The sequence below is a fragment of the Sorghum bicolor genome, chromosome 1 (assembly GCF_000003195.3).
Source record: "Sorghum bicolor cultivar BTx623 chromosome 1, Sorghum_bicolor_NCBIv3, whole genome shotgun sequence".
NCBI classification, from domain to species: Eukaryota; Viridiplantae; Streptophyta; class Magnoliopsida; order Poales; family Poaceae; genus Sorghum; species Sorghum bicolor.
Genome location: NC_012870.2, coordinates 71939543 through 71964909, shown reverse-complemented (window position 1 = coordinate 71964909; position 25367 = coordinate 71939543). Strand labels below are relative to the sequence as shown.

The following is a 25367-nucleotide window of genomic DNA, read 5'->3' as shown; positions in this document are numbered from 1 at the left end:
AATATCGGATTTATAAAAATATGTATTAGGTTTATGAGGGGCACAATAGTCATTTTGGTCCCTCAACTATTACTCGAGGCTTAATTTCGTCCCTAAATTTTTAAAACGGACATCTTGGTCCTCAAACTTTAGTTTTAGGCTCAGTTTTACCCTACAACTATGAAGATGATTGTTTTAGTCCTTAAATTTTATATTTTAGGCTCAATTTGGTCCATAAACTATCAAGTGCATTTAACTTTTTATTTTCAACTCAATTTTGTTTATTCGAAAAATATATATTTTAAGCATAATTTCATCCATAAGTTAACAAAATTATATATATGCTATTGTTTCAATATATAGGAGTATTCTTGAAGAATAAATAGTGTTCGATGTAACTATAATAACAACTTGGAATTATCAATGGCCATGAAAGAATTTTTGGATAAATATTAATTTTCTATCTTTAATTGTTGGTAGTGTTGGAGCTAATGATGTGCAATAATGCACCATTCCACGTACAACGTAGACGAAGTTGAGTTAAAAAATAAAAGTTTAAAGAGCAAAATATATTTTAATAGTTTTAAAATAAAATTGAGCTCAGAATACAAAGTTTGAGGACTAAAACGACTATCTTCATAGTTCTAGGATGAAATTGAACCTAAAAGTATACTTTGAGGACTAAAACAGTCGTTTGAAAGTTTAGAGACGAAACTGAGCTTTGAGTAATAGTTGAGGGACCAAAATGACTATTCTGTCTTTGTGAGGGGAAAACGAAAAGCCCACATTTATGTAGCTCTCACTCCTCTGTACTTCTTACAAGGAGTCTTTTTTTCAAATGGCCTTAGCAAGACTCCTTGCAACAAGCTACAAGAGCTGGAACCGAATCCTTGCCAAATGAGGTCTTAGCGGCTTCGACTTCTACACTAAAAGAGCTTCAACTTCACTATTTTTTGCCTTGTTTTTGTCTTCAAAAGCCATGTTTACATGCACTTATTTGATATGGCTTTTGAATAAACCGATAGAGAAGCCACAATAAAAAATCCTGCTAAGGAGAGACAAAAAATAACTGCAAGTGCGAGTATAAATATATAAATATAAGATTCTACTCATGGGTACAATGCAAATGCATCGCTTGCTTCAAATACAAAGGGTTCTTTGTTATATTTAGGATTAAGTCTACTTTTAGTCCCTCAACTATTGGCCGAGTTTAATTTTAGCCCTCAACTACAAAACCGTCTGTTTTTCACCCTTAACCATCAAAACCGGTCACTTTTAGCACCCGAAGAGAGTACAGGGTGGTTTTGAGCCACTTTGAGCAGTTTTTCCTTTTTCATTTCTATGGTTAAACCTGTGAATTTCATAGTGAATTGTTTGAACATGGTAAATTCATCAAATGTTTTGGGTAGCCTTGTCATGATGTTTTCTACGAAGGAAAAATATGAAACTATAAAAATAAGTAGCGTTTTTATGCTAAAAAATTAGCTATTTTAATTAATAAATGTATGTTCTGATTTTTGTAGGATAATATATATCCTATGATCATGAAACTTTTTGCATAACTATTTTATACTAAGATATACTTTCACAAAAAGTTTGAGATTAATTTGATGATGTTCGCTTATATCCCTAATTTAGATGCTTCATTAATTACATATAAATTAGGGACATAAGCAAACATCATTAAATTAATCTTAAACTTTTTTTAAGGTCTATCTCAGTATAAAACAGTTACACTCATAGGATATATATATTATCCTACTAAAATCATAGAACATGTATTTATTAATTAAAAGAGCTAATTTTTTAGCATCTAAAAAATACTTACTTTCATAATTTCACATTTTTTCTGCATAGAGAACATCATGACAAGGCTACCCAAAAAATTTGATGAATTTACCATGCTCAAACATTTCACTATGAAATTCACAGGTTTAACCATAAAAAAGAAAAAAACCGCTCAAAGTGGCTCAAAACCGCCATGTCCTCTCTCCGGGTGCTAAAAGTGACCGGTTTTGATAGTTGAGGGTGAAAAACAGACGGTTTTATAGTTGAGGGCTAAAATTAAACTCGACCAATAGTTGAGGGGCTAAAAGTGGACTTAATCCTTATATTTACTCTACCAAGCCATCAAGTTACATTTTCAATCAACTTTAAGCATACATTGAAAACCAATTTTGTTTTGTATTATTGTCTATTTTATATCCTTTATCTAAAAAAAAATTGAACTAGCAAGCTTCATGATGAGACTTATTCCTATACAATTACTCGTGTCTCATCTTCGCTTGACACACATGCATACCAATCCATCAATTACGAAGCCCAATTTCTAGATAGCATAATATGACCAAGCTTCATATGAGATACCGGTAGATAACAACCAAAACTTTTTTTTTACCATTTTCACCACATCCTTGCCTTTTCATGCATTTTATTAATATGCCCTTGGACTCATTTCTCGTGTACATATTGTTTGCTTCATTTGAGCTCAGTCACAATCGCAATTCAAATGAAATGTATTAGTTCTTCCATTTGAGCTTAGTTGTGCCAGAAACAACTTATATTTACAGTTTTTTTTGCGAGAAACAACTTATATATTTACATGGCTCTGTGTGCATTAGAAAATAGCCTTTCCTGCCCTTGATTTCTTTACAGTAGTCAGTAGCCGGTTTGTTGGGTCTTCGGCAAGAGTTGGGGCAGAAGCTGCTCAAAAAAAATCCTCCTAAAAGCACCGAAGAGGACTCACTGCCAAGAGAGGAGAAAAGGTAAGAGGGAAATAATTTGGGCCATTGTTGGGCCCAGCTAGGCGTGTGCTGGTAATGGGGCTCATTGGATCTACATGGACCGACGAGTGCACATGAAGAATACTCTTTAACTGGACCTGACCCGAATTTGCGAGAACTGCCGGCCCTGCTCAACTATCTAATAGGCCGGCGTGCTAAAAGAAAAAAAAAATCTAATAATAGGCCTGGACACGGGATAACGGGAAGGACATTACTCTATTTCGACAGTGTCTTCTACCCTTTGTTCAGCTTCAGCTGGTCTCATGACTCCTGAGTTTTGCTAAAAAAAAGGGAGTGACTACACAACTTTCAGTTGATTTTGTTTTATTAAATCAACCAGATTTTCAACCAACCAAAGACTAACACGTCACAAGTCAAACTGATATAAAATCTAGAAGATATGGGACAATAAAACAACCAGAAATTAACCAACCAAGTACAATAAAAAAATGTGATTGAAAAACTAAAACCGCTAACAACCAGATCTCAAACAATGAGTGGATCACATCCTACTACCGATCTCCACAAGATGTGATTCATTCACTTGAGAGAAAGGAAAGAGACACCTCACATCCTCATGTGGAACATAAAAAATCAACCTGACCGCCAAGAAAAAAATGATGAAACAAGAAAACTAAGACAAAACTTTTAAGGATTAAGAATAGTTGAAAGCAAAACAAATTAAAAATTATACTTACCCTTACAAATGATTTAGCAAAATTCAAACCACCAAGATTTTTGTTAGCATGTTTCCCAGGTGCATATATGGGGTTATTTTGAATAACCTATATTTTTTAAAAAATGAACACAATGTGAAGCCAAATAAATTATCAAACCATTCAAAGTGAAATCAATTTTCTCAAAGTCCGAACAACTAGGATAATCCATAGAACTTTAAAAAGATTAAATTAGGTTGAACTGACCAATAGAAACAAGGAGAGAGAAAAAACCTTGCTGATAGCATCAATGCCATCCTTCTCAACTTCTTTTCTACTTAGAGGATGAATTGGATTCATTGGGGCAAGTCTTGTCTTAATCTTTTCTACAAAGACGTTCCATGTTCTTAATTTTTTTATAAAAAAAACACCTCGGATGAAGAAAATAAAACATAGAAGAATACAACATCTTCGTCTTCCTCTAGTAGATGAGAGAAGAGGAGGGAATAGAAGGAGCAGAGGGGTTGCAGCTCTTGCCTTGGCAACTACATAAGTTGGGCATTGGATTCTTCCCAGAGCTAAACCTCTGCTCCCCATGAAAAATAAAAATAAAAGTGAAAATGAAAAATAAAATGAAACACTAAATCTTAAAACTCATTGAAGTAAATTGAACAAATAACTTGACTAAACAAAAAAAACAACTTTTGAAACTCAACCGTTGACAAAACTAGTAACGAATGGAATCAGATTACCAAAAACTTGCCCTGTAAATAAAATAAACTACAAGTTAATGGAACCATCCGACTAAAATTACAACACAAATTTAAAAGATAACACAAAAGATTACACTCAAAAAATAAATGGCAATGGTACTAGGTAACAAGTTATTTAACTCCGATAAAGCAAACTTTCTAAATAACATAAATATTGAACCACTAACACTTAAAAAAAATAACTGAAACTGAATAAAAGGACAACTTCTATAAATGAACAACTGACAAATGAACCAGATACTGAAACAGATTACTGAATTCTCATTTCCTTTACAAATGGCAACGTGCTCAAGCAGTACTATACTTATTTATCAGGATCCAATAATTTTTTTCCCTATATAATCATAATATGTTCATGGCACATTTTCACACTGCATATCTGCATACGAGCACTATTCAAAAAAAAAGTCAGTACAAATTTACAGTTCTATTTTGTAGGGAAACATATCCAATACTGTCCCATGATCGTTGGTCACGAGCAGCACCAACGGACGAGGAGGCTCGGGACGAGGCGGAAAGGCAGCAGCTGCTTAGCGTGGCGCTCGGCGCGGACACGGTGGGTCGCGGCTGCAGCTGCACGGCCCGCTACTGCTGATACACAGCCTAACACGAAACTGAAACGGCCCAACAAGAAAGAAAGCTATTGAAGATAGCACGAATGACAACAAAATCACAGCCGTAGGAAACTGATTGATCAATAGACAAAACAACAACCGATAGATGAATAGAAATACCGAAAAAAAACCCTGGTCTCATGTTCACCCCCCCCCTCAAAAAAAAATTAAAATAAAAGAAAATAAGAGAAGCTCTCTTGAGCCATTAGACCAGAAACATCGGTCAATGCTTCAGACCACCAACAAGTGTTGCCACGTTGCAGCGAAGGCTAATGGTACATGCGACGTACGCATGCACCAAACTTTTGGTCCTCGTCTACTGGGCCTTGTTTACTTTAAAAAACTTTATAATTTTTTCAAGAGTCCCCATTATATTGAATTTTAGGGCATGGTACTAAATATAAATAAAAAATAACTAATGCATAATTTATTTGTAATTTACAAGACGAATATTTTGAGTATAGTTAGTCTATAATTAGATAATATTTATCAAATAATAAATGAAAATGTTAGTGTTCGTTTTGTAAAAAAAAAAAATAAACAAGTCCCTGGTCTCAATCGTCCTCCCTGTACGTATAACACTTCTACATAAAACCAGATCTCATGACTGCCATGCCTGGTTTGCAACGTGTTCTTCTCAAATCCTTTCCCTAGTCTTCATGTTGACTTCGAGCCTGTTCGCCGGTCTAAAAAAGCATAACTACAAATATTATTCGTTGATTTATTATGAAAAAACACTGTTAACTGATAAATAAAATAGAATTTATAAAACAAGCCAACTGAGTCTTGTTATCGTGTGCCGTTGCAAACAAACGAACGAGTAAAGCAATCCGGTACGGTTAAAGTCTGCAAAGGAAACACAAAGCCGTTTTTTAATGTGTGAATACTCCGCGTCGCGATCGGGTTCCACCGCGCGCGCGCGTGCGGCGTGTCTCGGCGGTCGTTGTCGTCGCGGCAAATTTCTTTAGAAAAACGTTGCCATCGGACGTGCGCAAGGGGCTGCAAACACATGCTTTGAAAGCCATGGCCATCCGTACCAGTAACACCGGAGACGTTACTGGATCATTACCAGTAAGTAAAACCTTTGAACCCGTCCTGGACACCTGCTGGTCAATCCACCCACCCATCCGTTGCACGGCGGTAATGGCGGCCACTTGAGCGATTTTAGTCGCCGCCATAAAAAAGTTTGACTCGGAGAGTTAACTCCACACCCCGTTTGAACGGTGCCAGCCAGACAGCAACAACAAAAAAAAAAGTTCCGGCCCCGTTCCGTGCACCTTCAACAACCCAGCAGGGAAACAAGATTGCTCCGCAAGCAACCTCACTGCGCTTTTCAGTTTCCACGGCAACGTGCCATTGCCACCCATCGCATCCGCACCGGCAGCATGGCTGCGGCCTCCCCCACCACCACCCCCACCCCTGCTGAATCTGCCATTACGCGGATTTCGTAATTGTAGTATTTTTGTTTTTATTCGATAAACATTGTTAGATCATAAAATAACTATATTTAAAAGAATCGTCTCGTAATTTACAGGTAAATTTAATGTTTTGTGTAATTGTAGTATTTTTATTTTTATTAATAAACATTGTCTAATCATAAAGTAGTTAGATTTAAAAGATTCGTCTTATAATTTACAGATAAACTATACCATTAGTTTATGTTTTTATTTATATTTAATACTTTATGTCTGTGTTATAAAATTCGATATAACATGGAATATTTAAAAGTTTTTACATTTTGATAGGAAAACCCGTGCAAATCGCGCGTGAACCACACCTGCCGCCCGGCCTGTTTGTCTGTTTGTGGCGCGACGTGACCGTCGCACGGTGACACGAATCGGCAGCTGGGATCCCAATCGGGTCGGAACGGAACGGACTGAGCAGGCTCCCCGCCCCGATGCAGGAGAAAAGGTTTCCGTGCGGGCGCCGTGCCGTCGCGGAGCGCCCAACCCGGATGGAACTGCAAGGCCTTGTTTAGTTCACCATAAAAACTATTTTTCTAAGATTACTTGTTATATCGAATTTTTCGGTATATATATAAAACATTAAATATAGATGAAAATAAAAATTAATTGTATAGTTTAAATGTAAATCGCGAGACGAATTTTTTAATCCTAATTAGTCCATAATTAAATAATATTTATCACAAACAAACGAAAGTGCTACAGTAGCGAAATTCAAAATCTTTTCGCATCTAGTTCCAAAAATTTTGGAAAATCGACACTGTAGCAATTTCGTTTGTATTTGATAAATATTGTCCAATCATGAACTAACTAGATTTGTCTCGTCAATTTCGACAAAACTCTATAATTAGTTTTTATTTTCGTCTATATTTAATAATCTATGCATATGTCTAAAGATTCGCTGTGACGGGAAATCTAAAAAATTTTCAAAATTTTTTGGGAACTAAATAAGGCCTTGACATTTTTTTATTTTGGATTACTGTAGCACTATTGTTTGTATATGATAATTATTGTTCAACTATAGACTAGATAGACTCAAAAAGTTCGTTTTGCAAATTATAGACAAACTATATAATTAGTTATTTTTATCTATATTTAATGCTCCATACATATACCATAAGATTCGATTTGACAAGAAATCTTGAAAAAATTTAAGAATTACTCCCCCGTCTATAAATAAATACACGTCTCGCTTTCCGAGGAGTTATTTTTTAAAAAATTTAACTAAAAATATATCGAATAATATCAATATTTGTATTTGCAAATAAGTATGTTATGAAAGTATATATTTTATACTCAATCTAATAATACATATTACATATTATAAATACTAGTATATTTTTGTATATATTTAATCAAATTAAAAAAAAATAACTCCTCATGAAAAAAGACGTGCATTTATTGGTAGATGGTGAGAGTAATTGTTTAGATACACTCAAAAATCCAAAATTTTACAAGATTCCTCATCACATTATATTTTGCAGCATATACATAGAACATTAAATATAGTTAGAAAAAATAACTAATTGCACAGTTTATCTATAAATCACGATACGAATCTTTTAAGCCTAGTGACACGATTTGTTAAATAAAAACGAAACGTATCAAAATACTAAACAAGGCAGTTGCCCGAGTCAGCACGGAAGAATTTCGCGACCTCGCCCACCACCACCCCTCGCCGCAAACGAATTCGCCGCTATCCGGCCGAACCGCGGACGCCGACGCACGTCGTGGCGTGGCTGACGGGTGGGGGCGCCCACCACGTGAGACGGCCCGGGGTGGCGTAAAGAGGGCTCCAGTCTCCTGTCCCGTGCGTGTCGCGCACCCCACCTCGCAACAACCCACATTAATGTGGGGGCCGCTGCGAGCCTGCAACCGACAGCCACCCGCGGCCGCGGCTTGGGCCGGCATCGGCCGTCCGTTCCGTCGCAAACCAGGCGCATCTCGAGGCGTCCGCCCCCGACGTCGCCGTATGCGTTTGGCCGCCGCCGTATGCGTTTGGCCGCCGCTCCCCGTCCCCTGCCGTGCCCCACCAAGAGCTGCTGCTGATGACTGGGCCTCACGCGCAGACGCAGGTAGGCAGGCGTGAAGCCACCAGCATGGCGGTAGCCCACAATGTCGGACGGGGAGATTTGAACAGTAGTACAGGTGACTGCCTTGCTCGGTAAGACTGTAAACTGCAGCTGCAGCGGCTTTTCTGGTCCGCTTTTCCCTATCGGTCAATGCGAAATTGTCTCGCCACAAACAGAGGCGTGAGCCTCAAACAAACACAGCTTCGTGCCACTGACAAGCGGGACCCAGTCCACCAGCCGAGCATCTGGGAGATAGTAACGGCGATCAGCGAACCAACAACAAACACCACCGGTGTAACCAGCATCAAGACAGCACGCGAATCCTAAAGCAAAACAAACCCCCACGGGCTCCGGCCGCCGCCTACCCTCCGCTTCCACGATCCCTCACGCCGACAGATGGGTCCGGGCCCATCTGTCGGCCGCGCGGGTCCACATAGTCGTTGGGCGTCGCCCTCCCGCCCGCGCCTCTAGTTTCACGAATCTTCGGATGCCCAGATCCGGCTCTCCTCTTCACACCTCCTCCTCTCTCCTCGCTCCTCAAGTCTACTACTACTACTGCCGCTAGCCCAGCCATCTCTCTTTTTCTCTCGTCTCCATTCCAGCACCACCACCACCACGAGAGGACAAAAAAAACCAACAACAACATTGGAACGAAAATATACGGCAAAACCCTAGATCTCTCACCCCCACGGCATTGCTGACTGGGCTGCGCCTTTCTATGAGCGCGGGCCCCAAGTGGTGAGGGACGCACGGCGATGGCCTCAGCCGCTACCGCCGCCGCCGTCATGACCTCCCCGGTCCCCGGCGCCGCCGCCGCCGCCGCCGCGGCCGAGCCCGCAGCCTGGCTCATGGACGAGCGCGACGGCTTCATCACCTGGCTGCGCGGCGAGTTCGCCGCCGCCAACGCCATCGTCGACCTCCTCATCCTCCACCTCCGCGCCATCGGCGAGCCGGGCGAGTACGACCACGTCTTCTCTGTCGTCCAGCAGCGCCGCCACCACTGGACGCACGTGATCCACATGCAGCAGTTCTTCCCCGTCAACGACATCGCCTTCGCGCTCCAACATGCCGGCTGGCGCCGCCGCGCGCACCCCGCCCAGGCGCTCGGGCCTGCCGCGTCGCCGGCCGCGCCGCCGCCGCCGCCCCCTCGCCGCCCAGCGTTCTCGCAGTCCCATCACTCCCACCAGCACCATCGCCACGGCGGCCACTACCGCCCCGATCCACCGCGCGGCGGCAGCGCCTTTGCGGCCACTGGATCCGAGAAAGATGGTAACACGAGATCGTTCCGTGTGATACCGTGCTCTTATTTTCTCTTTGTGTGATAGTATGCTCTTATTTTGTCTTTGTGTGATAGTATGCTCTTATTTTCTTTGTCTGGCGTTAGTACAGTGTCTGTTTCGTTGCCACACTGACTTCCTTTTTTTTATCCCTCCGTTCTGATGGGTCACAAAACGGTACGATCCATCAAATGCATTTTCAGTGTGCATTAGATTTTCTTGTTTGCTGATCGGTCTTCAAGATATTGAACCAATGATGTTTGTTGCCAAAATGCTGATACCCATCTGTACATGTTAATGTGGTAGTCAAAAATTGATGATGCCAAAAATTGATGAAGCGTTGCTGCTTCTGGCTTGTATGTGTTAATAAATGTCGAGGTCTTAAAAAGGCAAGCTTCTAACGTGCTGAAATGTGTGATTCTGTACCAATTGCCAACTGGGGAGGTCCTAAAGATACTGATAATGTTATCTAGAACTACCTTTCCGCTGTAAGTTATGTATATAGGCACGTGCAGAACTATGCAGAAACTTCTCCATGTGGAGACTGTTCTTTCTGAGAATTTCGTAGGTCTGCATGTTCTGCAATGGAGGCAAGTTTATAGATTCCTGCTGTCTTAGAGTTGTGATTTATGTAAAAATGATGATATATTTGAATTTTACACTCAAGCATCTGCATGGGAAGAGTTGAATAGCTGTTCTCTTCACATTATACATGCTAGTGCAGTTACGGTTTCATTTAACTCATTTAATGCAGTATATTCCCTGTTTGCATGTAACCTTGACAACGGTGGCAAATTCATGAGTGATTAGTTTAAAAATACTCTCTGATGTGCTCTTGACTTCTCCTAGGACGTGAAGTTCATAACAACAAGGAAGGGAGGGGGCTGAAAGAAGTGGGGAATGTCGTCAATACTAAAAGCTTCCGATTGGATTCTCCTATACTTGATGGTACACAAGTGCATAACATGCATACATGTGTGCTATTTTAGATATTCATTTATTTAATTACTGCATGTTGTGTCATATAGTCTTTACTGATTGCCCTCTGAAATGAAAATATCATATACCCCTTCTGTCTCTAAACATATGCCTTCTTTTTTTTTACTTTCCACTGTTGCTAATGCAAACTTCATCATTGTTTTTTTTGCTTAAGTGTATGAGTCAAATCAATTGACGTGGTATATGATGCCTTGTCAACTCAAAACACCCTGTGTATGGTTAAGTACATTTGCTAATTGTGGAATGATTTCCATGTTGTTAATAATAACAGGGTGCCTTTAGGATAGAGATAGACAACTGAAACTGAGTCAGTAATGCGACAAAGCAGCTGAAACTGTTAGTATTGCCTGCATGAAGTAACTAGTTGATTTGTAGTTCTTGTGAACTCATCCATTTTTTATTGGTGTTACTCAAATGATCAGTGGACATATCTTGATCGTTCCCATTTGTGTGGAAATCATTGGATGGATCTATTCTGTTGTAGCCTCAAATTTTGGGTCTGAATAACGTATGACAAGTAGGAACTCTGAGTAATGTATGATAAATAGGACCTGAGCTTGACGCCCTTTGCTTTCTTGGCTGGAATAAGCTAGCAACAACTGACTACTCAACAAGACTGCTCCTCTTCTCTTGGTCATGTCCTAATCACTGTTGCCTTATGGAGTTTGAAAAAATGCGATAGAAAATTAAAGAATCCTACATATTACATTCCTAAACTGTGCCCTTGTATTATTTATATTGTAGAGGGTGAAAAAGAATCAAAGCTGCAAGCTGTTTCTGAAGGAAGTAGCAAAGTGGTTGCAACCCCTGTAGAGTATTCAACCAATGAGATCATTGATGGAAGCATGGTATGTTGACGTAAAGAAGTAAATTTCAATTTGGTTATGCAGGTGTCCCTTCCAAGTCATCTGGACATGTCAAAGATTGTTTACATGCACTTTCTTATGGCTAACCATGATATTTTTTTTGTTCCTTTAGGTTAATACTGTTGAAGGGCTCAAGGTTTATGAAGGGTTGGTAAATATGACTGAAGCAAATAAGATCCTTTCTTTAGTTAATGAAACAAAAGCCTCTTACCGACGAGGGGGCCTTGAAGGTAACCTTTTAAATGTTTGTTCTTGCCTTTTTGAATTAATTCTCCTGCAGAAGTTATTTGTTTTTGTGCTTATGACCTTATGTGTGTGCAGCCTATTGGAAATTTGTTTGCCTGCTGTTTCACTTTTGCTTTATCTATTTTTCAATATGCATGTAGAATGCATACCTGGATAGAACTGTGCTGGTAACCTAGAAAAGTAATGTGTTTCCGTGGGACAATATTATCTCTAGTTTGGTGCTCTACTTTTGTGTTACCGGAAAATGTCCTAGCCCTTGTGCAGTTGGAGGTTAATTGTTTGGGATTTTGTCAAGTTAATACTATTTTATTTGATCAAACAGCTGGGCAGACAGTTATTATTGCTAAAAGACCAACGAAGGGTCATGGAAGGGAAATTGTTCAGCTGGGCGTTCCTATCATTGAAGGTCCTCCTGATGATGAAAATCAAAGAGGTTAGATCAAGCTTGTACTATAGTACCTAATGATAGTATCATATTTTGATGACAATTTTTGTATCTTTATTAAATGTGAGTCTAGAAACAAGGGTGGAGGCGATTCCTGGGTTGCTGCATGATCTGTTCGATCGCTTGTCTCAGCAGGAAGTTATACCCTTCAAACCAGATTATTGTGTTATCGACATCTTCAGTGAGGTAATTTCCTTCTTCTTTTGTCTTAGGGCAAGGTCAATATATGTTGCCCTAGTAGTAAGGGCAGGTCCTTTGACATTAGGCATGTACATTGACAGAAGTGGGTAGTCAGGTGGGGCCATGTTTTAACTAAAAAATGAGAGAGATATTGACATGGCGAGAGCTGGAATTGCTGGGATGGGCTAAGGGGAGGAGGAGGTTGCAGGGAAGGGAGATTTTAATATTTGTTTCGTTCTTTTTCGGGCAATACTACAGTTGATTTTATTACCTCCCTCCACAATGGTGAGCCAAGAAATAAGGCTCCTTGCTTTTCCACTTTTATCGCTCGTTGTGGACACCTTGAAATGTACCATATGTATGATAAAATGATTTTTTTTCAGGGAGACTATTCTCATCCTCACCAATCTCCTCCTTGGTATGGTAGACCTCTTTGTACCCTCTGCTTAACAGATTGTGATATGGTGTTTGGCCGATCCATATCAGTAGGAGAACGAGGTGATCATAGAGGTCCTCTGAAGCTCTCTCTCGCAACTGGGTAAAACATCCCTAGTGTCTTCTCTCTGTTACATTTGGCTCTTAAAGTTTCAAACCATAGACACAGCTTGATAGTTTCTGGTTAAGGAAACAGCCATTTAGCTTCTTCATATTTTGTTTGCAAGGTTTAGATAGCACGTCATGAGACTGCATATTTGTTGAACACTATTATCGTCTGTCTCAACGCAGGTCACTTCTACTCATGCAAGGGAAAAGTGTTGAATGTGCAAAGCGAGCTATTCCTGCTACACGCAAGCAGAGAGTTATACTGAATTTTGGAAAATCTGTAGCAAGAAAGCACATCCCAGCTGAAAGCACCCGCTTTACTCCTCCATTAACACCTCCTCCTATGCCCTGGGGTCAATCATCAAGGCCAGCTAACATCTCCCGCCATCCCCAAAGTCCTAAGCACTTTGGATATGCTCCAGCCAGTGGTGTACTTCCAGCACCAGCAGTTGGATCTCATCACGTCCCACCGCCTGATGGGATGCAGCCACTGTTTGTAGCCGCTTCTCCTGTTTCTGCTGCAGCCATACCTTTCACGCCAGCTGTTCCCTTGCCAAACACAACAGCAACATGGATACAAGAAGCTCCAAGGCCTGCACCGCCAAGATTCCCTGGTCCTGGTACAGGGGTCTTCCTTCCTCCGGGATCAGGCCATCCTCTGCCTCATCAGATGATGCCAGCTTCCCATGGCCATGGCGAACCCAACTCCCCACAAGGTTCATCTGCTTACCTGCATAATAATAAGATCACTGGCAAGGAGATGTCTAATGGCAATCATTCTCCTAAGAACTCGCCAACAAAGAGGTCTTACACAGCTGAGGAGAAACCAGAATGCAATGGGAGCTCAAATGGCGGTGGCATCTTTGTGGATGAGAAGTCAGCTGTAGGTATGGAGCAGCAGAATGGTAGTCTAAAGAATGTTGGGAGCAGCAAGGTCCAGCCACCTGGACATGCAACTAAATAGAAGGGGAGTTCTAGTACATAGACAACAGAAAACTGAAGAGACAAGAAGTTTAATTTTTTTGGGCCATGGATTTGCGGTAGTGCGCAGAGCTTAGCAGTGGTCTTCGTTGGCAACTCTCTTATCCTTGACAAGAAACCTCAGTGTCGAGACTGAAAACGTTGTCTTAAATTTTGTAGCTGCTCTGTTGCAAATCTGGATTTATCACATTGCCTTAAGTTATCATCTGCTATCATAACAGAAACGTGGGCAATGAAAACCATTTCTGATGTATGTTTGTTGCGCAAATCTGATCAACCTAGTACATCCGAAATGGAAAAATGTGGGCGGAACTTCTTGCATGATTATAGTCTTGCTCCCCTGATTCTGATACAGATGTTCGCTGTGATGGCAATTATAACCTTGCATGGTTTAGTCTGGAATGAGAAGTGGCTATGTTGCTGTTGATGAACCTTATCGAGTTATCGTTGTTCGCATTACTGAATGATTCTGCAAGTAGTATATTCAGGACGTGGGCAAAGCATATGGATTTATGGCGTGCAATGTGCATACCGCTCCATCTACGGGGTGAACAACAAATTGCACTGAACATGAATGGTGGATTGGAGCAGTGCTGCAAGTAGTAGTAGGGGTGATGAGGCTTAATAATCAGCGGAACTCCGGTTACTGTTAAGCTACAATGGCGGTGCTGGTGGACGTCAGGAATCAAGAACCCTAATCGTAGATCAGAATCACGTCACAGCGACACGGCTGCCGATCATACGGCAGAGTCCGCCCCGCGGCGCATCCGGTTGCGCCTACCGTGCCTGTGCAATGCCGCCCTCGCGTCCCCCGACGGGAGGAACGCCGCGGCCTCCGCGCCGACGCTGCACTCCGGCAGCGGCGCGGGGTACCGGAGGCGGTCGTAGCAGTAGCCGTACGTCATGTACCGCGCCCGGAACGCCTCCATGGCCGAACGCCGCGCGGGCGAGATCGCGTCGGCGGCGCGGCCGTAGGCATCGTCGTCGTCGCTGGCACTGCCAGGCGTCGCGCACGCCGAGGCGCTAGCGGGGCCGACCGCGCAGCCGCGGAGCGCGAGGTCGGCGAACTCGGCGACGTAGGGCGCGTACTTGTAGTCCACCTTGTAGCGGCCTCCCGAGGTGGCCCAGCTGGAGCCGTCCCAGATGGTGGCGTACAGCGACATGGGCTTGGACGGGAACTGTGCGCCCATGGCCTCCGTCCGCACCACCTCCCTGATCGGTGTGTCGTCGACGTAGAATCTGCGGGAGGCACGGGCAGAGGGTTGTTCAACTCCAACAAGGTCAACTTTTTGAAATTTAAATAAATGGAAATATTAGTGGCAGATGTGTAAAGTTTATAATAGTAACAGAATTACAGAAGATAATCTGAGAATTCTGAAGTTAAGTTCCTACGTAGGCACAAGTTGTGCCATGATTTAAGGCTTATTAGCCGTCTATGTACTGACAGGTTGAATTTTAAGCACCGGAGATTGGCAGGCATTGTCAAAGCTTGACTTTGGGATTGCACGGCCACGAGTGGCAGTAGGATGAGTCATGAGTAAAAGGATATGCATGAACCTGAAAACAGGAGAGGGTTCATGGCAAAATACATGGTGAAACTGAAAAGCAGGTGGGGGATTGATTGTAGAGGCTTTTTTTTTGCTTCTCCATGCTACCAAGAAATCAAAAGGTTGCTTGTGAGTTCTTCAGGGCACAGGCATAAAGCAGGTGTCCAATGCAATTATGGCGGGGAAGGCGGCATGCGACTATGCGAGTATTGGTGGGAGGATCAGAGATAAGAAGCTCATGCACATGTTGTGATGGATGGATGTTCAGGGTGGTGGGCATTGCAGCAGTAAAAGGACCACTTTTGATGTCCACTTTTTTTTTCACGTGAAGATATATATATGCAAGCAGGATGCATCTGCGATTTACAGCATGTAAATCACTCAAAGGCGAAACAATTGCCACATTTTAGAGTCTAGTTTAACTAATGCATAATTTGAATCGAAACAGAAGATTTGAAACGCTAGTCTAAATGCAAAAAATGTTAGTGCAGAGACGACTGAGCTACTGTAAGAAATCACTGGCTATTGCCTATGCAGAAGCTTGTGCTCTATACACAGTGTAGTTCAGATTTAAACGAGGTATACTTTGCCACACTTTGCGCCGCACCAATATTTAGATACCCTTTGTGGTAATCCTACCTCTAGTCAATTTTTGGGCCTCAGGACTTGCATGATTAAAGTGACAACAGGCGAAGGAATCTACAAGCTGTAAAGATGAAGAGGCCAATATCTCTCAATCATGATTCATGAGAGCCAAAAATTAAAAGAAAAGAGGGGGAAAAAAAAGAGGGGTGAGATGGGAAAGAATCAAACAAAAAGTACCTCAACCTAATAATGAAGACTGTAAGTTGCTCCAGTAAACCGTAGTAGAGAGAGATACTAGAACGCAATCAGACAAGCCATATGCAGCGCTGTTCAGTATCGTGCTAAAACAAGCACCGGAAGAAGAGAACAAGTGAAAGTACTGACACCATGTCATCAAGGGGGCACAAAAACCTCTGTACATGAATGTCATCGGCTAAGAGCCTGGATGAAAATTTTTTGGGTGTCACATCAAATGTGTCGGAAGGATATCGAGGGGTTTTTTAGAAACTAATAAAAAAATAAATTATATAGCTCGGCAGGAAACTGCAAGACAAATTTATTAAGCATAATTAATCTGTTATTAGCATATGTGGGTTACTGTAGCACTTAACGCTAATCATGGAGTAACTAGGTTTAAAAGATTCGTCTCACGATTCTCAACTAAACTGTGTAATTAGTTTATTTTTTATTTACATTTAATGTTCCATGCATGTGTCCAAAGATTCGATGGGATGGATGAAAAATTTTGGAGTGAGGAACTAAACAGGGCCTAATCATCATAGTCGAGCTTTTCTTTTGGTTATTAAGTATATATAATACTTGTTATTTCAGTGCCCAATTTTTTTTCCTATGCACACTTCAAATTTACTAATGTTCATGCGCGTCTCGAAATTAATCTTTCTAGTAACTACTGTATTTATTTACTTATCTAGCAAGGACAGCCAGATCACCTCAAAACTGTGTTCCAGATTTGCAACCATATATATACATCCTGATACGTGCTAGTACGTACACTGTAGAAAACAGTATATGACATAAGCGAGGGTGAGGAGACGAGGGCAGTTGTTGTTAATCTTACATGATCCTGTGGCGGCTCCAGTGGATGGCGTAGCGGTGGAAGTCCTCCGTGGGGTCGAACGGGAGGCCGTAGCGCTCCTCCCGTCCGACCGCCGTGCTGCCGTTGCCGTACACGTTGGTCTGCACCCGCCACTCCCTGCCCCGCACGTTCCCGAGGAACTCGAAGTCCAGCTCGTCGTGCGTCCGCTCGTACACGTCCCCGTTCGACATCTGCATTTGCCATCATCGTCACCCAGCCGGGTTCGTCAAATAGTACAAAAACATCGCATCGGTTCGGGTGCAGATCGGTGGGGGGTTTGGGTTGCTCACGTACGTAGAAGGCGACGACGACGCCGGCGGTGTGGTCGGCGGGCAGCTTGATGCGGGCGCTGAAGCTGCCGTGGAGGTACGCTGCCTGCGACGCGAACCCAGCGCCTGCGGAGCAGAGCAAGCAACGATGAGGTTCGCGAACAGACCAGGAACAAAACACGGAACACGGCTTGCAATGCATGCATTGCCATCGATCGGGCGAGAACAGAACAGCGAGCAAAGCCGAGAGTGACCCCCACCTGTGCGCTCGTCGAGGGAGATGTGCACCCTCTTGCCGCCGCCGTGGAGCGCGAGGTTGGAGTCGCCGAACAGCTGCGTGTATCCTTCTCCGAAGGAGAGGGACGGCTTCTCCGACGGGGAAACAAGCTTGGCCGTCGCGGCCGCAGCTGACAGACACGCCGGCGCCGCCACCGCCGCCGTCAGGAAGGCCAGGAATAGGAAGGAACAAGCCATTGGGCTTGCACTGCACTGCTCTCCGCTGCTTGCTCTGCTTGAGCCGCGCGCTCCCTGTTCTTCGCTCTGTCTGTCCCTCCCTTCCCTAGCTAGCTTATGTGCTGGAAAGGAGGGCAGCTTTTCATGCGCAGGGTGTGAATTGGAGCTTGGCGAGGAGGAGGACTGTGAGGACATGTATGAGCAGCTATACCTCTTTATTGGGAGCTGCGCAACTTGCACTGGCAGCAGTGAAGCGTTCTAGTACTGTGCTACGTACGGGTGGGCAGTGTGCCGTGGCCGCAGAGGTCTCTTCCCTAGTCCCACAGCCCTATATTGTGGTCTGGTACGCTGCGCATCAAAGAAAATGCTGGATGTTTTTCTCGTACAGTACAGTACAATACAACGACATCCGAGTACAGTACTGTACCCAGCTGCACTACCCTTTCTTTCCGGCCACGGCTCTCGCTCACGCCTTCTTGCTGCGCCTGCGCGAGGATTGTTATGTTAACGTCGCCTGCCGGTCACCCGAATCCGGGCGCCAGTTCGTTCCATCCCTCCCGTTGCGTCTCAAACAATGATAGCACACACACGCGTTTGGCATTTGGCATTTGGCAGCGAGCGACATCTTCTTCTTATTCAATGCAATGCAATGCAATGCAGTGCAGTGTCTCGCGCTCGCCTAACAACTGTGCAAATCTGGCCCCGGTCCATGCATGTCTCCATGACCACCAGCGAGCGAGCCCTGGGGTTCAAATCAAAACCAAAACGAGGGTGGGTGCTGCCAGCGCCAGCTGATGGGATCGGACAAGATACATTCGGATCTGACGAGGCGGCAGCAGAACTGATAAGGTAGGTGGGTGCGTGTGCAACCAACTCCGCGAACTCGAGGGGATTTCAGTTGGCTGCCATTGATTGTGCGACGCTGTGGCGCGCGAGAGCGCCGGCAATTTAGGAGGATCGACGCACGCAAACTGGGAGCTCAGGACGGGAGGGACCACGACCATGCCGGTTGCCGCGCCATGGGGACTATGGGGAGGGACGGTTGGGCGAGGAAGGCGCCGATGAGGAGCCTCCTCCGTTCTGAATTCAGATGGCCGCCGTGCAACCGCATGGCGCGGCTCCGCTCAGCTGGAAACCCAGGAAACGGGACATGTAACGTCCGCGCTTCAATGCGGGGATTGATTGCCGAGCCGGCCGTTGAGGCGACGAAACGAACGGGCCTGTCGGGCGACACACTCTCTTTCCTGATTTCCTCCCGCCTCCAATGGCTGCCTGCCTAGCCTTTTCACCATGGTCCATGGATCATGGATGGATGGTCACGGTGAGGCCTTGTTTAGTTCGCAAAATTTTTCAAAATTCCCCGTCACATCGAATCTTGCGGCACATGCATGGAGCATTAAATATATATGAAAACAAAAACTATTTGCACAGTTTATCTGTAAACCGCGAGATGAATCTTTTGAGCCTAGTTACTCTATAATTGGACAATGTTTGTCAAATAAAAACGAAAGTGCTACAGTGCCCTTTTTCGCAAGTTTTTGCGAACTGAACAAGGCTTGACAGAGTGACAGTAGCAGTAATAGCGACATGTGATTAGCTAGGCAGGCGTTGGTAATGGCCCCGGCCGGTCAGCGGCGTGAATGCGGTGTCTGGGCCTGGGTCGGGACAGCGACGAACCACACGCCGCAACGCAAACTAGCTAAGGGAAGACATTTAATTACATATTATTTATGGTAGTTTGCTGATGTGGCAGCATATTTATTAAAGAAAGAGGTAGGAAAAATAAGACTCCAAGTCTTATTTAGACTCCAAATCCACATTGTTCGAGGTAATAAATAACTTTAGACTCTATGATAGAGTCTAAAGTTATTTATTACCTCGAACAATGTGGACTTAGAGTCTAAATAAGACTTGGAGTCTTGTTTTTTCTACCTTTTTCTTCAATAAATATGTTGCTACGTCAACAAAATACCATAAATAATATGTAATTAATTGTCTTGGACTCTGTGATAGAGTCTTGCATTGTGAGTGCACTAACGGCCACGCCGTGGCGGACAAGGAGGGGACAGGGCGGACAGCCGGAGCCGGCCGGCCGGGGCCCTCCCAGCGGCGCCAAGCAACCGTTCGTTCTCCTCCCGCCCGCGCGCGCTTTTGGACCATCTGCACGAGCGCTGATCCCGGGGCAGCAGGCTGTCGCGGCCGCGGTGAACTGGCTGGTGTGGTGGCTGCCCGGCTGGACGCTAGCTTTCGCCGCGCGCCTCCAGCCACAAGCGGCTCTGGGGCGCCGTGCCGTGCCGTTCGATGATGGCCCGCTAGCTCTCCCTCCTTTTTTTTTTTTTGCCGCTCTCTCTCGCTCACCTCGTCGCTCCTGCGCTGAATGCGGGCCTTTTGGTGGCGCGCTGAGCTGGAGGCATTGTCCGCGCGTGGAGCTTTGCTCATGGCCGTTTCTCCCTTTCGAGTAGTGGTGCCTCCTCCGGTCACGGTCAGGTCTTGTTCGCTAGCGGCTGCCGCTATCCAAGGCACTGTTTCCTCTCTCTCTCTCTCTCTCTCTCTCTCTCTCATCAGCTTGGCTCCACAGTGACCACTGCTCAGCATTCAGCAAGTGCCTTTTATAGCTCCACGGCGACCAAAATGATTCTCGGTGTGATTTATCAGCTAGGAACTTGGTTCGTATCTTGCCAGTTCTAGTTCTAGCAGGCCCAACTCCGGTCATGGATTTCTATGCGGGAATGTTAAGATAGCTTGATACATCTAGAGAAATGAGATTTAATTATAAAAAATATGCATTTGGTTAAACTTTTGATTGTTTTAAGTGATATTTTTCATATTTTTACAAAAAGAGTGATCTTATTAACAAAATTAAATATTATTTTATATATTGACATAAACAACTTTATAAATCAATTTTATTTTTTTTGTGTACATAAGAAAATTATTATAAATTAACTTGGTAGGGGCCGCACGAACGCGTACCCCCTCTACCACAAATTATGACGTCCACTCTCCCATTTAGGAAGATGGTAAGCTAGTGCTCCTCCCATGTACAATGGAGGCCACCAGCCTAGGCCATGACTCTTCATGATCAGCCATAGACCCCATCCAGGTAAGTAAGTTTCAAGGTTGCCCTTCCATCTATCTTTATTGTTTCTCTGCTAAGTTCCTCGTGATCGATTAGCCGATGTGGCACTATTTCTGTGCTAATCAGGGGTTAGGAGTCCAATACAGGCCTAAGGCCTGCTCCGGCCCACTAAGGGCTCGTTCGGTTAGCTGCTTCCAGGCCAGGATTTATTCTAGATTTGCCTTTTTTATACGAATTAAGCCTACTGTTCCAGCTGGATTTTTTCCAAGGTTTCGTTCCCTGCTAACCGAACGAGCCCTAAGCCAGCCAACGCGCGGCCCTTCCAATCCAACATTCCAAGGAGCCTTTGGCGAAAATGCACCCAAGTGAATCAGGTCGTTTGTGGCTGGCCGAGTGGGCAACAAGAAGCTAGCCAGACAAGAAGACCAGGCAAGATGAGGAACGACGGGGGGCTGCTACTGCTAGCACAATTTCCGTTCGATACTCTTCCCGCCTATTTTTCCCGCCCAAAAATCCCGCCACTAGCACCCAGTGTAGAACACGCGCGCACGAACTGAGTTATCCACATCTTGTAGGGCCTACTCACCCATCCATGCAAATAACTTTTTAGCAAATTAAAAACAGTCATAACTCATAAATGAAATATTCAAATTAAATCCAATTACACCACCGAGTTTCTTATAATAAATCCTTCAAAACTAGATTCCACATAAATATATTTAAATAAATTTTTATTAACGAATACTTTTCTTCTATTAAGCTGTATAGGTTTACAGAACAATGTTCCGTCTTCATAAAACTAATGTTCCCAGTTTAAAAGAACGACATTCTAGTTTTAGGTTCATAATATTGATATTATAATAGAAAACTAAATAAATAAATGAATACATAATGTTAATATGAATAATAAAATCTAGAGTAAAGCATAAGGAACAAATAAAACAAGTAATAGAGAATTTTTTTAAAAAAATATTATATGGATACTTTTCAAATACCCTAAAATATAATATAAAACATCACAAGTATACACAGTTAACATCACTAAATACACCATAGAACATCACTAAATTCGTTATAGAACATCACAGGTATACTACGCGAACATCACATATATACTACGTAAACATCACAAAATGTATTATAGAATATCACATGTGAATATCATGAAAAAGCATCATAAACATCATATGTATATTATGTGAATACCACAGAATGCATCATAGAACATCGGTGTATACTTACATGAACATCACATTTGGACTACGCAAACACAATCGAAAAAAATTATAGAACATCACATATATACTACGTGAATATAAAAAATATCACAGAACATTAGGTGTATAATAAATAAACATCATAGAAACACACAGAACATCATATATATCACATGTGTAATATGTGATATTACATTGCATGAATAATTTGTAAACATCCTAAAAATAAAATATAGAACATCACATGTGTAATATGTGAACATTACTAAATACACAATAGAACATCACTAAATAAATTATAGAACATCGCATATATATTACGTGAACATCACTAAATATATATCATCGAACACCACATGTATATGACGCGAACATCATTGAATACGTAGTAGAACATTACATGTATAAAAAAAGAATAATATAAAACAAAAAAGGAAAATAAAAATAAAGCACAAAAAAAAGAACCAAATAGAATATAAAATGAAAAAAAGAAAGAAAAAAAGAAGAGAAATTAAAGAAAAGAAACAAAGAAAGATTAAGAAATAAAACATGAATAAAAGAAAACATAATTTAAAAAATAAAAGGAAAAACAAAATCAAAAGAAAAAATAAAAAATAGAACATCAACACGTGAACATCAAAGAAAATAATAACAATAAGAAAAAAAATAAAGATACAAAACAAAGAATAATATAAAACAAAAAAAGAAAATAAAAATAAAGCACAAAAAAAGATAAAAATAGAACCAAACGGAATATAAAATGAAAAAAAGAAAGAAAAAAATTAAAAGAAGTTAAAGAAAAGAAAATGTAGCAAGAAAAAGAAAAAGAAAAAAGAAACAAAAAAGAGAAGAAAACTAACAGCAACGATCGGAAGGGAAAAATAAAAGAAACATAAAAAGAAGAAGAAAAGAAAAGGAGAGAAAAAACAAAAAAGGAAAAAAAAATAAAAAGATAACGGACATATCTGGCAACCCGTCACACGCGCGCGGGAATGATCGGGCGGAAATCATCGGACGGCGTCTCCGGTCCGAACTTTCGGACCGGAAGATTGCCGGGAACGACCGCCGACGGGCGTTGGCACAGCATGGGCCAGCCCATATAGGATAGGAACATCATTGCACCAAGACGGGCCTTCTGGCCTAAACGACTATTGCGGCCTGTTTAGTGCTAGCTTTCTTATTTCTTTCTAGTGGCCGGCAAAGACAAACGGTGTTTGATTCCCTTTAGACACATGGACATCCATCCATCATTCTAGAATAGTATTTAGTCAAACTATTTTATAAGTTACACTAAATTTATATAAAAAAGGAGGTAGATAACACGTGACCCGTCGTGCAATATGAGAAAGCACGACCCAACCCCATGTGCACGACCAACGCCTAATCCTGTCGTCCTCGTCTTCGCCCCCACCCGCCTCCTGTTTCCACCACCTGGTCGGCAGTTTCCCACCGCTCCTGTCATCAACCTCGGTCAACTATCGTCTCCCATAGCTTCAACGGGTGTGTTCACCCTGATGCTCCATCCCATCAACGTCTCGTGCTGCCTCCACCATATGTTATGGCCATCGCCCCCCAAAACCCCTTGTAGAGCCATCGCTAAGGAGATCCTCTAACCTCATAACTCTAACGCCCGAGCTTGTGGGCCACAGGGGCGCACCATTCGTGCTCCACTGACGGGTTGCCTATTTAAGTCTGCGATATAAGAAAGATATTAGTTCTTATTGTAATTGGTAAATGTGTTCAAACTTTAAAGTATATTATTCGATTTGGATGAACCTACGTATCTAAGATCTTTATGTGAAAGCCGTCTCGTCTATTCTAATACGTGTTATAATCAGACTCGATACCGAATCTGAATATTGATAGTTGAATTTTTTACTACGTGTATAATACAAAATAGATATCAGTATACGATGCGTCCGATACTGCTCATATCTGACTCCGAATCTCACAAAGAAATAATCAGATCTGTGGAGCAGCCCAGCGGACAAATGACAGTGATCTGGTAGCTTGGGTCAACAGGAGTCGTCCTATTCTTTGAACAGCTTCGGCTCAGCCTAAACTCTCTTGTAAATCATCCAGGCGAAACTCGACTGTGATTTTGTCACTACTAGTTTTATCGTAGACCAAACCAACAGGTTACCCAGCCAAGTTCGGTGCCGTTGAGTGGTGGGCCGGCCCGCCGCTTCGTAATGGCCTAATGGGTGAGTTGCATGGGCTGGGCGCTTGGGCTTGGTCTTGGGCATAGGCTGGCATCTTAGCCCAAACATATTCCCCTTTTTTTTTCCCGGCATGAGCCATGAGGTAAGGTCCCATTTCCTTTAACCATGAACGGGGATACAAAGTTTCATAGCAAGTTCAAGATAGAAACAACAAACAGAACGCTAGAAGCTATTACCCCGTGGAAAGCCGACGACCTGCTTCAGGTTCCAGACTTAACATGGCGGGAACAAAGACTCTATTTCGTTTTACAACATCACATAACGAAAACACCAAAGAGAGTAAAAAATACAGAAAAAAAACCCCGCAGAAATGTGCTGATACTAAGGAAGAAATATTCTAGATCCATTCCATTCTTGACTCACGCTCCATTCGCACCATCATCCTGCTTCTTGGGGTATGTGTCGCAGCAGCAAGTGTTTTGGGGAAGGAGATCCTGCAAGTATGTCACAACTTGAAGCTGAAGCATGATGTCGACTCCTTCTCCACAATGTTTTGCTCTTTTTCCACGGTATAGACCTCTCCAATAATACATGAGTGCACATGTATGACAAATTATTTCAATAGACCACGAAGGAGTGAGTGTCATGGTGCCAAAGTTGTTCGCCAAAACTTGTGGATCCCATGTCTTAACAACCGTAAAAATCAGTGCCCACGGTCCCACGGACCAGTTGATCCAGTTGCGTTTGATTTTTATAAGTGTGCGATTATACTTTGGTCCGATGAGTATTGCATATAAGAGAGCCCTCTGGTTAGTTTGGGCTATATATATGTTCTCTTGCTGCTTTTTGTAATACGAACGTTTTATGCTGGAAGCCTGGAACGACGGGTAGACCGCGTTGGCGTAGCTTAGCGGCATTTGGAAAGCGAGCCAAATGTCGCTTTGCAAAAGATACGATCAAGGCGGCGGCGGCTCAAGGCGCACCAAAGCAGAATGACCGAGCTTTGCATTAGAGTAGTCGAGTGGAGTTTGATCTTTACGGTAATATTCCTACTCCTCTATCTCTATGGAGTGGATTGGAGG

General features: G+C 42.8%; 2 protein-coding genes across 2 annotated transcripts; one reads left to right on the top strand and one right to left on the bottom strand.

Annotated features, from left to right (window-relative positions):
• On the top strand, positions 8856 to 14170 carry LOC8056825. Its single transcript, XM_021447066.1, has 8 exons — positions 8856 to 9609; positions 10467 to 10565; positions 11361 to 11464; positions 11595 to 11712; positions 12051 to 12161; positions 12247 to 12359; positions 12737 to 12891; positions 13080 to 14170. Exons 1-8 carry the CDS (start codon positions 9096 to 9098, stop codon positions 13858 to 13860), a joined length of 1995 nt encoding a protein of 664 aa, XP_021302741.1. The 5' UTR covers positions 8856 to 9095; the 3' UTR covers positions 13861 to 14170.
• Positions 14370 to 18301, bottom strand: LOC8078869 (probable xyloglucan endotransglucosylase/hydrolase protein 27). Its single transcript, XM_002465535.2, has 4 exons — positions 17635 to 18301; positions 17400 to 17500; positions 17088 to 17296; positions 14370 to 15116 (listed from the first exon to the last, which is right to left on the bottom strand). Exons 1-4 carry the CDS (start codon positions 18020 to 18022, stop codon positions 14615 to 14617), a joined length of 1200 nt encoding a protein of 399 aa, XP_002465580.2. The 5' UTR covers positions 18023 to 18301; the 3' UTR covers positions 14370 to 14614.